This window comes from Jaculus jaculus, chromosome 17 (genome assembly GCF_020740685.1).
Source record: "Jaculus jaculus isolate mJacJac1 chromosome 17, mJacJac1.mat.Y.cur, whole genome shotgun sequence".
NCBI classification, from domain to species: domain Eukaryota; kingdom Metazoa; phylum Chordata; class Mammalia; order Rodentia; family Dipodidae; genus Jaculus; species Jaculus jaculus.
Window position 1 is genome coordinate 67838568 of NC_059118.1, and position 13738 is coordinate 67852305.

Sequence of the window (13738 nt, forward strand, 5' to 3'; positions counted from 1 at the left end):
TGAGTCATGCCAGGGATTAATTTTGGTTTAAAATAGAAAATGATTGAGTTAAAATATAGAAGTGTATTCAGCTGCAAATGACCCTACCCAACAGTAGAAGAAACACATCTCAAAGAAGTCAGGGATTCTAGCTGCCACCAGTAGGATTGGAACTCCAGCAGCTGGTGACATAAGCTGGTGTCAGCATTGGCAGCACAAAGAGAGTGATCTTGACAAGGAGGAAGTGGGACAGAGTATGGAACAGTTTCTCTTATGCCAGACACAAGTGATTCTTTCTGTAGCAGTAGTAGGTATGCCTTCCTATCTTGGTGACTGTCACTTCATATTGACCTGGTTATGTCAGGAAGATTTCTTTTTTGTTTGTTTGAAAACTTTTGAGGTTTTTAAACATGTCTTAAATTTAGCAGTATATAAATATCTTGTTTTTAACCCTATACAGTTTAGTTCTCTATTTTTCCATAGAGCTGCATACTAGAAACTTCTGTCTTCTTGATCTGTGCCAGCCGCATGCCCTATGTTATACAGGCCACAGATCATGGAGCTTCCAGATTTCCCTGTGTCCTCAGAAATACTGTATGCTGTGTATGTTATATCTACTTCACAGATATAATATCAGGTGTACTGTGTCTACTTTCAAATATGAAAGATATTTTTGTCATCACTGTGGCTGTGTATTCAACTCTTCATAAAGTCATTTAACTATTAATTACTTATATTGAAACTGACAGTAAAACACTGGAGAAAAGGAGTGGCCAGGTTTTTTTGAGGAGCAAGTAAATAGAATTATTTGTTATAATTAAAAATAATGTTTATAAGTACTTACATTTTTATAGAGCCAAACATTAGCAAAAGAACATCTGTTTTTACATTTCTAATTTACTTTCATGTTTTCATACTTAAAAACTTAGGTCCATGGAATTGTACGACGATCCAGTTCATTCAATACAGGTCGAATTGAACATTTGTACAAGAATCCCCAGGCTCATATTGAAGGAAGTAAGTAATTTTATCTCTCTGATATCTCCCTGACACTTTCTATCTGCAGATAAGATGTTTGCAAATGTCATTATCCTCAAAGTCCATCTAGTCACAGTTACTCATCCATGATTAATGCTTTGAGTATGGCCTGACCTGCATGCCATGAAAGTCCTTCTTGTTGCCCTAGGCTATAGTACCATACTATTTTGGTAGTTAGAAAGGTAATGAATAGAATTCTTGAAGAGAACAAAGGAGCACTTACCTTTATTCACACTTCTTCAGGTGTCTCCATTTCTCAAGTATGAGCAGTTCAATATAAAGAGAACACTCCTGGGCTGGAGAGATGGCTTAGCGGTTAAGGCACTTGGCTACAAAGCTTAAGGACTCAGGTTTGATTTCCTGATACCCACATAAGCCAGGTGCACAAAGTGGCACATGTGTCTGGAGTTTGTTTGCAGTGGCTAGAGGCTCTGGCATGCCCGTTTTGTTTCTGTCTATATCTTTGCTTTTTTCTCTTAAATAAATAAAATAAAAAGAACATTTCTTTGCTTAGTATATTTGTTCTAATTTGCTCAAGTTAATCAATCTTTGAACACTGAATTCTAAAAATAATTTGTGAAGAAAGGTCCCAAATCTGATGGAACTCAAAATTGTTTGTATTTGATTTACAGCTGAAGGATTTGCAGTTTTTCTTATTTTTTGTTGATACCATTTACCTATTCATAGCTAATAGCTATATGGTTTACACAGTACCATCACAATGTTTTCACATGAGGTCATTAGAGAGAGACCATTTTATACATGAGGAAATGGAACTGGAGCAAGGTTGTGACTTTACCAAGACTGCACTTTGTGCTGAAGGCAGAGCTTGGTCTAAGACAGTTTTTTTCAGGCTTGGAAGTATGATACAGGTAGCCTGTAACCCAAAGGGGAAATCACTTATGCTGCCCTGAGTAGTTGACGATTGTATTACTTTAGACATAGGGTTAGCACTACGGGGGTGGTCCAGTGACCCAAAGAAAAAACTTCTTCGTGTACAACTAATTCAAAGCATCTTTCTTAGAAATTTTCAAAAGTTGATTATTTCTTATCTAAAATTCTGGGAAACCAGAAGACTTTTGGTATTACTCAGGTTTATAGTGAGAAAGCTATAGAATAGGGCCCAAGTCTAAACACAAAATTTATGATTGCAGTACATGTATACCTTATATAAAACCTAAAAAGTAATTTTATCAACATTAAAAAATTATTTTTATTTATTTATTTACTTGAGAGAGAGGAAAAGGGAGAGGGGGAGAGAGAGAGAGAGAGAGAGAGAGAGAGGAGATATTGAATGAATGAATGAATGAATGAATGAATGAATGAGAGAGAATGAATATGGGTGCACCAGTGCCTCTAGTCAGTGCAGACGAACTCCAGATGCATGTGCCACCTTGTGCATCTGGCTTACATAGTCTTGGGGAATTGAACTGAGGTCCTTTGGCTTTGGTGCCTTAGCCACTAAGATATCTCTACAGCCCAACATTTTAAATAATTTTAGGCACAAGCAATTTCATATTATAGCATTTATTGACTGTAGGTATCACATTGTCAGTATTTTTAAAGTTTTAAATTTTAGATCATTTCAAATTTTGAACTTTCAGATTAGGGATGCTCAACAAGTGTTATTTTTGTGCAAAGTACAGAATGATACTGTCAATGGATCTAATTATATATCAGTATAATACAAAATAATGAGGAGACATAATTAGTAAATCACTCTCATATTCCTACATGCATCTCATATTTCTACAAGAATGAAGTTGGTATATGGAGTGACTTAGATGGAGGAATTAGAATAAGTTGGTTGTCCTTTAATCAGTCAATGTTACTACTGTGAGTATATAATAAACAGCTTACCAACTGATTTTATAAGGTTAAAAATCCTTAGATAGAAGTATCTGAACAAAATTACCAAAACAGAGGTATTTTCAGTATCCTCAGTGTATGATGGTCCAAGGTTTATTTGTCTGACTCATTTTTTTTTTTTTACCAGATCTCCTTTTTATTTCTGATATGTGGATCTTACCTTGAAATATCTAATAAGTATGTATATTTAGTGGCAAAGGGGAATTAAACATATAAAGGTAGCACTGTAACCAAACATGAATATGCAGAGATGAGCTAGAAGAGAGGAAAGGGTAGAACAAAGGAATAACTGTGATTCAGTGGAGAGGATAATGGGAGGGAGGGGGAGACAAGAACAGGAGAGGGATCAAAAACCATTGTATTTGAAAATGCCAGATTGAAGGATTGGAATGTGGCAGGAGAGATCAAAGTGGGGCTTTTTTTTTTTTTAAACTAAGAATATACTTTGTATGGATACATCATGTATTGGAACCATTGTTCCCTCCTCTCTGTCCCCAATCCAATATGCCAAGGGTTTACCTCAGTGGGGTTGCTGGTACGCTCCATGGGGTTGTGGGGTATGCATTGTGAAGGCAGCGGTCTTTGAAGGAGGACAAGGCCTCTGGGTTTGCCCTCCCAACCTGTGGCTCTTACAGTCTTTATACCCCCTCTTCCACAAAGTTCCCTGAGCCATGGTGGGTGTTTTATTTAAGTTAACTTCAGTGTTAAGCTTTCAGGAGCTTCTGGATATCTGCTTTGGTTTGTGTTGTTTATCCTCAGCGCCTGTCTCCTTCACTCTAGTGACTGTCAGGCTCACTGTGGAAGCAGCACTCTTGCTCATCTCCCCAATTCCTCTGTGGTCACCTGGGCCTTGGCTGAGTGTGAAGGGTGGTTTATCTCCTCGGGTCTCTCTACCTTCTGAAAAATAAAAATAGATTCTCCAACAGAGAATGAAGTGTCTGACTCAATTTTATAGAACACATGTTTCAACCACCTGGAAATATGTTAATTGTATAACATCTATCAAAATATTACCACTTCTTTAAACAAACCCATCTGAGATTATTATTACAGAACCTTTATATGTATATATCTACATATTTATGTCCACACTTTTTTTTTGTTATTTGTTTGTTTCTTAGGTTAGAGACTGTGTCTCACTATGTAGTTCAGGGTAGCTGAAACTCAAGATCTTGATCTGTCTCAAAGTCTTTAGTTCTATGGTGACAGATGTGTGTCAACACACAAACTTTGGTTTTGATACTGTACAATATGGATTTCAATTTTGATGTTTCAGGAAACATAAATTTTTGTAGTTTTGTTTTCCCTAATAATATATCTTGGAATCCTAGACATGAAGCTGCACTATGGAGACCTCACTGATAGCACTTGCTTGGTAAAGATCATCAATGAAGTCAAGCCCACCGAGATTTACAATCTTGGCGCCCAGAGCCATGTTAAAGTAAGTCCTCCTCATTGCTATCATCTCACTCACTTCATCCTTGTGTTGATCTGTTTTCTCTGTAGGTGTTGCTCCTCAATACAATCATGCAACTCCTGGTCCTCTCTGTCATTCACCTCTGACTGCAGTCACGCACTGCTGGTCCTCACTGTCGTTCACTGCTCAGTGCAGTTACCCACCAAGGTCCTCACTGTCATTCACTACTCAGTGCAGCAATGCACTGCTGGTCCTCATTGTTGTTCACTACTCAGTGCAGTCACACAGCACTGGTCCTCACTGTTGTTCACTCCTAACTACAGTTACGCAGTGTTGATCTTCACTGTCATTCATTACTCACTGCAGTCATGCACTGCTCATCCTCACTGTTGTTCACTGTTCAGTGCAGTCAAGGAGCACTGGTCCTAACTGTATTTCACTTCTCATTGCAATCATGCAGCACTGGTCCTCACTGTCAATTACTGCTCAGTGCAGTCACACACCGCTGGTCCTCACTGTCATTCACTGCTGAGGGCAGTGACGCACCACAGGTCCTCACTGTCGTTCACTTCTCACTGCAGTCATGCACTGACTGCTGGTCCTCACTGTTGTTCACTTCTCACTGCAGTCACACACTGCTGGTCCTCACTGTAGATCACTGCTCAGTACAGTCACACACCACAGGTCCTCACTGTGGTTCACTTCTCACTGCAGTCATGCACTGCTGGTCCTCACTGTCATTCACTACTCACTGCAGTCACACACTGCTGGTCCTCACTGTGGTTCACTGCTCAGGGCAGTCACACACTGCTGGTCCTCACTGTGGTTCACTGCTCAGGGCAGTCATGCACCACAGGTCCTCACTGTCATTCACTGCTCAGGGCAGTCATGCACCACAGGTCCTCACTGTCATTCACTGCTCAGGGCAGTCATGCACCACAGGTCCTCACTGTCATTCACTGCTCAGGGCAGTCATGCACCACATGTCCTCACTGTAGTTCACTGCTCAGTACAGTCACACACCACAGGTCCTCACTGTGGTTCACTTCTCACTGCAGTCATGCACCACTGGTCCTCACTGACATTCATTTCTTATGGCAGTCATGCACCGCTGGTCCTCACTGTCATTCACTACTCACTGCAGTCACGCACCGCTGGTCCTCACTGTCATTCACTACTCACTGCAGTCACGCACCGCTGGTCCTCACTGACATTCGCTACTCACTGCAGTCACGCACTGCAGGTCCTCACTGTCATTCGCTACTCACTGCAGTCACGCACCGCAAGTCATCACTGTCATTCACTACTCGCTGCATTCATGCACTGCTGGTCCTCACTGTTATTCATTTCTCACTGCAGTCACACACTGCTGGTCCTCACTGTCATTCACTGTCATCACACACTGCTGGTCCTCACTGTCATTCACTGTTACCACACACTGCTAGTCCTTACTGTCGTTCACTACTCACTGCAGTCACGCACCACTGGTCCTCACTGTCATTCACTACTCACTGCAGTCACGCACCGCTGGTCCTCACTGGCATTCACTACTCACTTCAGTCATGCACCGCTGGTCCTCACTGGCATTCACTACTCACTGCAGTCATGCACCGCTGGTTCTCACTGTTATTCAGTACTGAATATAGTCATGTACCTGCTGGTCTTCATGGATTTTTTTATAGACTGGTATGTGCTATCTTGCAGCTTAAAAGTTACTGGTAGCATTGAAATTCAGTTTACATTTACTTTGTCTTGGTTATATAATTATGAGCCATTTCCTCCTATATCACATCAATTTTTGAATGTCAATTTCTCAAAGTGTTAGAAGGAAGGCAATTCTAACAGAGGTCCTAATTTCCCCAAAGTGAATACCAGGGAAATGGGGACTGGGTTTTACTAGATTTAAGACTGTAAACTTGTGTGTGAAAATATTTTATATATATGAAATAAAAAATAAAAACAAAAAATTTTAGAAGGGGTGACTCAGTAAAATCTTTTTTAATATTAATTTTATGACTCAATAAATTATTTTTTTGAGGTAGGATCTCACTCTAGCCCAGCCTGACCTGGAGTTCACTATGTAGTATCAGGCTGGCCTTGAACTCATGGTAATTCTCCTATCCCTGTCTCCTGAGTCCTGGAGCTAATGGCATGCGCCATCACACCAGGCTCAGTAAACTATCTTAATGCTAATTTTTCACAGGCTAAGGAATGTTCTTTGAATTGCAATAATATGGTAAAAAATAGCTCAATTAACTTTTTGTTGTGAAAAGGGGTCTGGAGAAATGGCTCAGAGGATGAGAATGCCTGCCAGACTACTATGAGGGCTTGAGTTTTATTCCCAGCATTCATGCAAAAAAAAAAAAAAAAAAAAAGCTGGCTGTGGCAATGCATGCCTATAACCCAAGTCCTGTGGGGGCTGAGACTGCATTTCTAGGGCTCTCTAGTTAACTAGTGTGACTGAAAACAGCAGTTTCATGTTTAGTAAAATACTCATTCTAACCAGTTGTGATGACACAGGCCTTTAATCTCATCACTTGGAAGGCAGAGGTAGGAGGATTGTAGTGAGTTTGAGGACACCCTGAGATAATTCCAGGTCAGCCTGGGCTACAGTGAGACCCTACCTAAAAAGAAAAAAACAGACTCGGTCTCAAGGAAATGATGTGGAAGAGCAGTACAGGAGGACACTCAATGTTTTCCCCTGGCCTTTGCATGTGTGTGCACAAGCTGCATATGCATCTGCACACACATACGTGTATACCATACACTTCCCCTCACTACACATATACACATGCCAAAAATAATAAATAAGGAAGTGTTCGCTTTATAAGCAATTTCTTTTCAGTGTGACACCCTTAGCGCCGACTCCTCCTGTACATAGTGTGACATCCTTAGTGCTGACTTGCCCTGTATTCAGTGTGACACCCTTAGCGCCGACTCACCCTGTACGTAGTGTGACACCCTTAGTGCTGACTTGCCTTGTATTCAGTGTGACACCCTTAGCTCCGACTCCTCCTGTATGCAGTGTGACACCCTAGCACCGACTCACCCTGTATGCAGTGTGACTCCCTTAGCTCTGACTTGCTCTGTACCAGTGTGACATCCTTAGCACAGACTCCTCCTGTACACAGTGCCATCCTTAGCGCTGACTTGCCCTGTATGCAGGCTCTCTGACTTGTGCTCATCTTTCTCTTTTTTTTCTGGACCCAGTCATGGTGAGCCAGAGAAGCCCAGGTTCTTGTGGTTCTGCACTGATGCTCCCTTGGGTAAATGAATTCAGAAACTGGAGATCCTGTTGGTTTTATTTGGATACCTCTTCAGCCAGGTGGCTAGTAGAACCTAGAAATAAAAGCACATGGTTCTAATTTAAAAAAAAAAATCCAGAAAAAAAATCTATTAGCCCTTCTTTTTTCTATTTAGTAGATATATACAGAAGTTTTGTTTGATGAAGTATTTTAGGTAATGTAATGTTTCTTAATATCTTCAACTTTGTACAGAATAGAGGCTGTCTGCCTATTTTCTGTACCTTTGCTATTTAAGGAAGAAATTATTAACTGAGTCTAATGACATACTGTAGTAAGTCCAGTTGTACAGGGCAAATTTACAGAAATTGAAGGTTAGTTCTGATAACAGAGTTTTCTCGAAAATGTCCTGTATTAATCACAAAGACAGTGCTTATCTGTCCATGCTATCTAGTGAAAAAAAATCTCTCTCTCTTGCTTTATTTTTTTCCCCTCTGGTGTTGAGGCTTGAACCCAAGGTCCTTGTACATGCAGAGCATATGCTGTACCAAAGGCATATCCTGAACTCTGAAGCTGTCTTAATCTTTGGTCATTTTGTTTTGTATCTAGGTTTCCAATTTGGTCTGTGAAAGGTATATGGGTCATTATGTTTGAGTAGAGTTGCTTTCCAGGTGGATTTTCACCACTCTCCCATACTGAAAAGATGTCTTAGAAGTCTATACTTGAGAGAGTGCCTGCCTTCTTTTCCAGCAGAGAAGAAGTGACTTCATGACTCCAGCAGTGAAGATGTTTTCCCCTAACTGAGGCAGTCAGCCTAACTTTTACACTGTTACTCACCTGGCTTTTTCTCAACCTTCCTGACAAGCCATGGGAGTGTCTTCTAGATAAAGTGGAGAACTTTGGAATGAACATTTTGTTACTCAGTTTTCCTGTGATTAAGAAGGTTTGATCATAGATTGCTTATCTTGTAGAAGTCATAAACTAGCATGATGGGAGATGAAGGAGATTTTATGAAAGTTTTTATTTGTAGCTACCTCCCTCTATAGTATCAAGTGAACTGGTCCTTTCTCCAAAATACATTGGTAGTTCGAAAACATGTTACATTTTCTTTAGTTACAGTGAACACAGTAGTGATCTGGAATGGTTGTACTATAAGTAGTAGGGAAATTTGGCAGTTTATCTGATTCTGTGTTATTTTGGCGGCTTCTCCTAATAGGTTAATTGGCAAGAATGTTGCTCCATTAAGAATCCTCCCCCACTTTCCACACATTCTCATGCAAGCAACCCTAATTAAAGTAATTGAGTCGCCAAAAAAAAAAAGGTGTGAAAGTTGGAAGAAGGTCTCATTGGAAAGAGGAAAGGGTTTAGTGGGAGAGGGATGGGAGGGTAATGGTGGCTGAAAAAGATCAAAATACATTATATTCATGTATGTATTCATGCAGCCTCCAGGTTGGTCGGGGGAAGAAATATATTCAGACAGGAGAGTGAGGGGAGCATTGTGAAGATGGCAGGAACAGGTCACCTAGAGGGGTAGATAGACTTCTCTGTGCTCATGAGGGAGGTGGGGAAACTGTCAGTACTTGTAGAACACGAAGGGGAAACAAGCAGCCATGAGGTAGTTTAAAGTATGTGTGGGACTTGGGAGACTATTAGGGTATAACTTCGGCTTTGGTGTCCTTAAGATACTAGGTGGGAGCTGGAAGAAAAGAGGTAGAAGAAGATTGAAGATTGATCTTTGGGAACATGCGGGTGATTATAGGGTAGGAGGAGGACCAGTAGGGCTGGTAGCAGGAACGGAGGAGACAAGAGACAGCGGATTGAATTGTGCCATGGAAAGTCAGGCTACTTTAAGCAGAGTGAGTGAGGTTGGGGGACAGGAACTGAGAAAGGTCACGGGCCTTGGCAGTAAGTTTGGAATGACCACACCATAAGATTAATTTAAGACTTGTGAAAGGAGCATTGAAGTAGGGGACCAAAGTAGCCACAGCACAAGGGCTTTAGAAGTTCAGAGGTTAGGAGGACATATAAGTTGAGTAGCCTGAATTCTTTTCTAGAAATTTCCTGATGGAAAGCAGAGAGAATATGATAAAGTTCATATTAATATGTGTTCACTCAAGGTTACTAAACTCCTTCTTCAGAATCTCTGCTTTAAAAAAAACATGATTTTTAAAATTTATTTGTTTATGAGAGAAAGGGAGAGCAAGGGAGGGAGAGAGGAGAAAAATATGAGCATGCTAGGACCTCTGTCCAGTGCAGACGATCTCCATACACATGCACCATCATGTGCATCTGGCTTATGTGGGTTCTGGGGAGTTGAACCTGTGTCCTTAGACTTCACAGGTAAGCATCTTAACCACTAAGCCATCTCTTCAGCCCAGAATCTTTGCTTAAAAAAAATTAAATATTTTATTTATTTATTTGAGAGAGAAAGATTGTGAGGGAGAAAGAGTGAATATGGTCTCTTTAGGGCCTTATGCCAATACAAACAAGTTTCAGATGCTTGTGCCACTTCATGTATTTGGTTTAAAGTGGGTCCTGTGGAATCAAACCCCAAGTAGTAGGCCTTGACAAACAAGTGTCTGTAACCACTGTGCCATCTCTCCAGCACAGCATTTCTGTTTTCTTAGGTCTTCAGTGAGGGCTGAGAACTTGGATTTCTAAGATATGTCCAAATGATACCACACTTAGTCTGGGAAACACATTTTGACATTTTTGTAGCATTTCAAGTGTCTTGGTTCACCCATGTAGACTATATGCTTTAAATGCATTCTTCTTAGACATTTTTCCTTTAATGTGTCAACTCCTAAGTTTGATATACACCTATTACTTAACCAGTCAAGCTTTTAAAGCCTAAACTAAATTTGCAGTCATGAATGCCAAGAACAGAGAGATCATGATGAGGACTACAGAGATGGCTTAATGGTTAAGGTGCTCACCTGCAAAGCCTAAGGACCCAGGTTTGATTCCCCAGTACCCACAATAAGCTAGATGCACATGGTGGCACATGTATCTGGAGTACATTTTCAGTGGCTAGAGGCACTTTTAGCAATTCTCTCTCTTTCTCTTCCCCCCTTCTCTCTCACATAAATGAATAAAAATAAAATATATTTAAAAGAGAGACTTCCTGATGAGAATCTGATATACCTTTAAGCCTGGAGTGATCCTATGGTGATATTATGCCCCTTTTAAGAATAAAGATATCCTGGGCTGGAGAGATGGCTTAGTGGTTAAGTGCTTGCCTGTGAAGTCTACGGACCCTGGTTTGAGGCTTGATTCCCCCAGTACCCATGTTAGCCAGATGCACAAGGGGTGTACCCATCTGGAATACATTTACAGTGGCTGGAGGCACTCACGTGCTCATTCTCTCTCTCTTTCACTCTCTTCCTGACTCTTTCTCTCGCTGTTTCTGTTGCTCTCAAATAAATAAAATAAAAATAAATTAAGAAAAAAGAATAGAGAAATCCTGAAGAGATTCTGATACACCTGTAAAAGTAGAGATTCTGATACACCTTTAAGAATAGAGAGATCCTGAAGAGATTTTAACAAAACTTTAAGTTCCAGTTCTTCACACAGAAATCTTTTCCAAGCCATGTCAGCCAAAGAGAATGAGTATTTTAGAGACATGGCGTGAGTAAAATCCACAGTTAGCATGTCCTTTAAAATCTCCTTGTTTATACCTCTGACTATGATGTGGCTAAATACAGGTAGATTCTTACTCATGGGCAGAGTGGACTTTGGAAGGGGCTTAGGGGTCAAGGTCCAGGATATACTGACTGCTCACCTGCCAGGCAGCTAGAGCAAAGTGCTCTGTCTCCTGATCACTGTAGGCTGTATTTGGGGTTTAAGGTTTTTGCATTTTTTTTCCTAGTAGTTTATTAGTTGATTGAAGTATTTTTTTATTTTCTCTGTACTAATCACATTTATAGGATTTAATGTGTTTGTAGAAATTTTTAAATGAAACAATTTTTTTGACTAGTGGAATGCTTGAAGTAAGATTAGTTAAAACAATATCATACTGTTGGTACTATTTTAAAAGACAGTTCTAATATTAGCACTCTTGTATTTTGAATTTATGACTTCTAGACTGGGCATTGTTTTTATTGGCTTCTCTTTGTGCAGAATAAAGCCTTCTATCATTCTCACTTCTAGTTAATTTGATGTGGGCTATAGTATGCTAAAAGTAAGGAAAATAAAATAATAGGAAGTTGATCTGGTTTCCTGTAGGAAACCAATGAAGATGAAATTGGTTCTTGGAATAGACCCATAACAGTCTGGGAAAACTGACTGAAAGTATTTTTCTGAATCATAAACAGAGGAATTATGAGTCATGAAGTAGTTCATTGAAAGGCTGATTGGATCTTATGTGGGAGAATGTGAGATGACTGAAATGTACTAGTTACTCAAAGCAGTTAAACCTAGCATGATGACATCATTCAAGTAGGAACAAATGATCCAATATATAATCACACCCATCTTAACAGAAAATCAGTTTTAATAGCCTGCTTTTTGAGTTTATTGTTTTGTGTTTTTTATCCAGTAGAAATCATAGTGTTTTTAATCTCTTCTTCATTTGTTATTCTATGCTTTTTGGATTTATCCACCATTTCTTTCAGCTTCATTGGTGATTTTATATCTTTCTTGGACATAGTGTTGGGTAAGACCTTTCCACTATGAACCTAGTCCAGTTTTATTTGCGTCTGCCTTATAGTGTTATCTTGGAATTACCTTTTTTCAAATATATGAAAATTATGCATTCATAATGGCTGGTAGAAACTTTAAAATTTGAATGTAATTTTCATTTTTGCAAATGAGGTCACCTGCTCAAAGTTATACATCTGGTTACTTTAATGTCAAACCCAGGATGTTATCTCAGATCTTCATATTATGTAATTTACTTTAAAGACAAATCAAGAAAATGGTTGTTGCATTGGAGAGGTGGCTCAGTGGCTAAAGCGCTTGTCTGCACAGCCCAGTGGCCCTGGTTTGTTCCCCAGTACCCATGTAAATCCAGATGCACAAAATGGCACTTGGCATCTGGAGTTTGTTAGCAGCAGCTGGAGGCCCTGGTGCACCCATTCTCTCTGTCTCTCTTCTATCTCTCTCTGCTTGCAAATAAATAAATAAAAAATTTATAAAAATAAAATGCTGTCTTTCTCCGTGTTAATTCTTTTGTAAAGTAGTCCTCATTCAGTACTGTGTTCTCCCACCTAGCTACCTTTCTTGTGCTTATTTCTCCCTGTGATTTTGGTGAAAACAGGTTACTTCCTATCTTTACTTTGGAGAACAGTTTTTAAGTCTCATTGCTAATGATCTTTATTATGACTTTTTCTTTATTGAATAGGATCAACTCCATAGTTTATATCCTCTCTTAACCCTTTTATTATCCTTATTATTTTTCCTTTGATTCTCTTTGAGTTACTTGTGCAGCTTTGTTTTATGACAGTGAGGATAACTGGTTTCCCAGGATGCAGAGCAGATCAGGTGGGTAGCAGCTGAGGTTTCCTTCTCCCAGTTGTGCAGATCAGCCAACAGACTGATGTAGCAGCCCAAGGGGAGGAGCTTGTGCAGTCCTCCTCAAGGCATCCTAACCATGCCTAACCAGGACTGTGTGGCAGAGGACTCAGCTCTCTTATGTTATGGTTTCCTATACCAGGGTTTGCATGTGCCTCATGTACTTGTACTTGGCACTAATACTCTTTTCCCTACCTATCAGCCATCTCATTGTCTTGCTTATGCTTGATTTTTACTGAATGATTAACCTGCAGGTGAGACATCCTGTCTATTTTTTTGTTTATTTTTATTTATTTATTTGAGAGACAAAGAAAGAGGGAAAGAGAGACAGACAGACTGGGGGTGGGGGGAGAATGGACAGGCTAGGGGGAGAGAGAGAGAGAGAGAGAGAGAGAGAGAGAGAGAGAGAAAGAGAAGGCAGGCTAGGGCCTCCAGCCACTGCAAATGAATTCTAGATGCATGTGTCACTTTGTGCATCTGGCTTACGTGGGTCCTGGGTAATTGAGCCTTGAACCAGGGTCCTTAGGCTTCACAGGCAAGTGCTTAACCACTAAGCCATCTCTCCAGCCCCCCCCCCACACCTATTTTTGTTTGTAGTGATGCTCCTGGGGAGAGGAAAACCCATCCTTAGGAAGTAGGTGAGCGTGATTGCAGCGGGCAAAGGGAAAGAAGGAAAAGCACC

General features: G+C 40.2%; 1 protein-coding gene across 2 annotated transcripts in view; it reads left to right on the forward strand.

The window, feature by feature from the left end:
* The window catches only part of Gmds (GDP-mannose 4,6-dehydratase), a 572898-nt gene that overhangs the window by 116941 nt on the left and 442219 nt on the right, over positions 1-13738 (forward strand). For both annotated transcript variants that reach the window (XM_045136339.1, XM_045136338.1), the window contains exons 3-4: positions 909-996; positions 4218-4327. In XM_045136339.1, coding sequence (XP_044992274.1) covers positions 909-996; positions 4218-4327 — 198 coding nt within the window. The remainder of the gene's footprint in view (positions 1-908; positions 997-4217; positions 4328-13738) is intronic.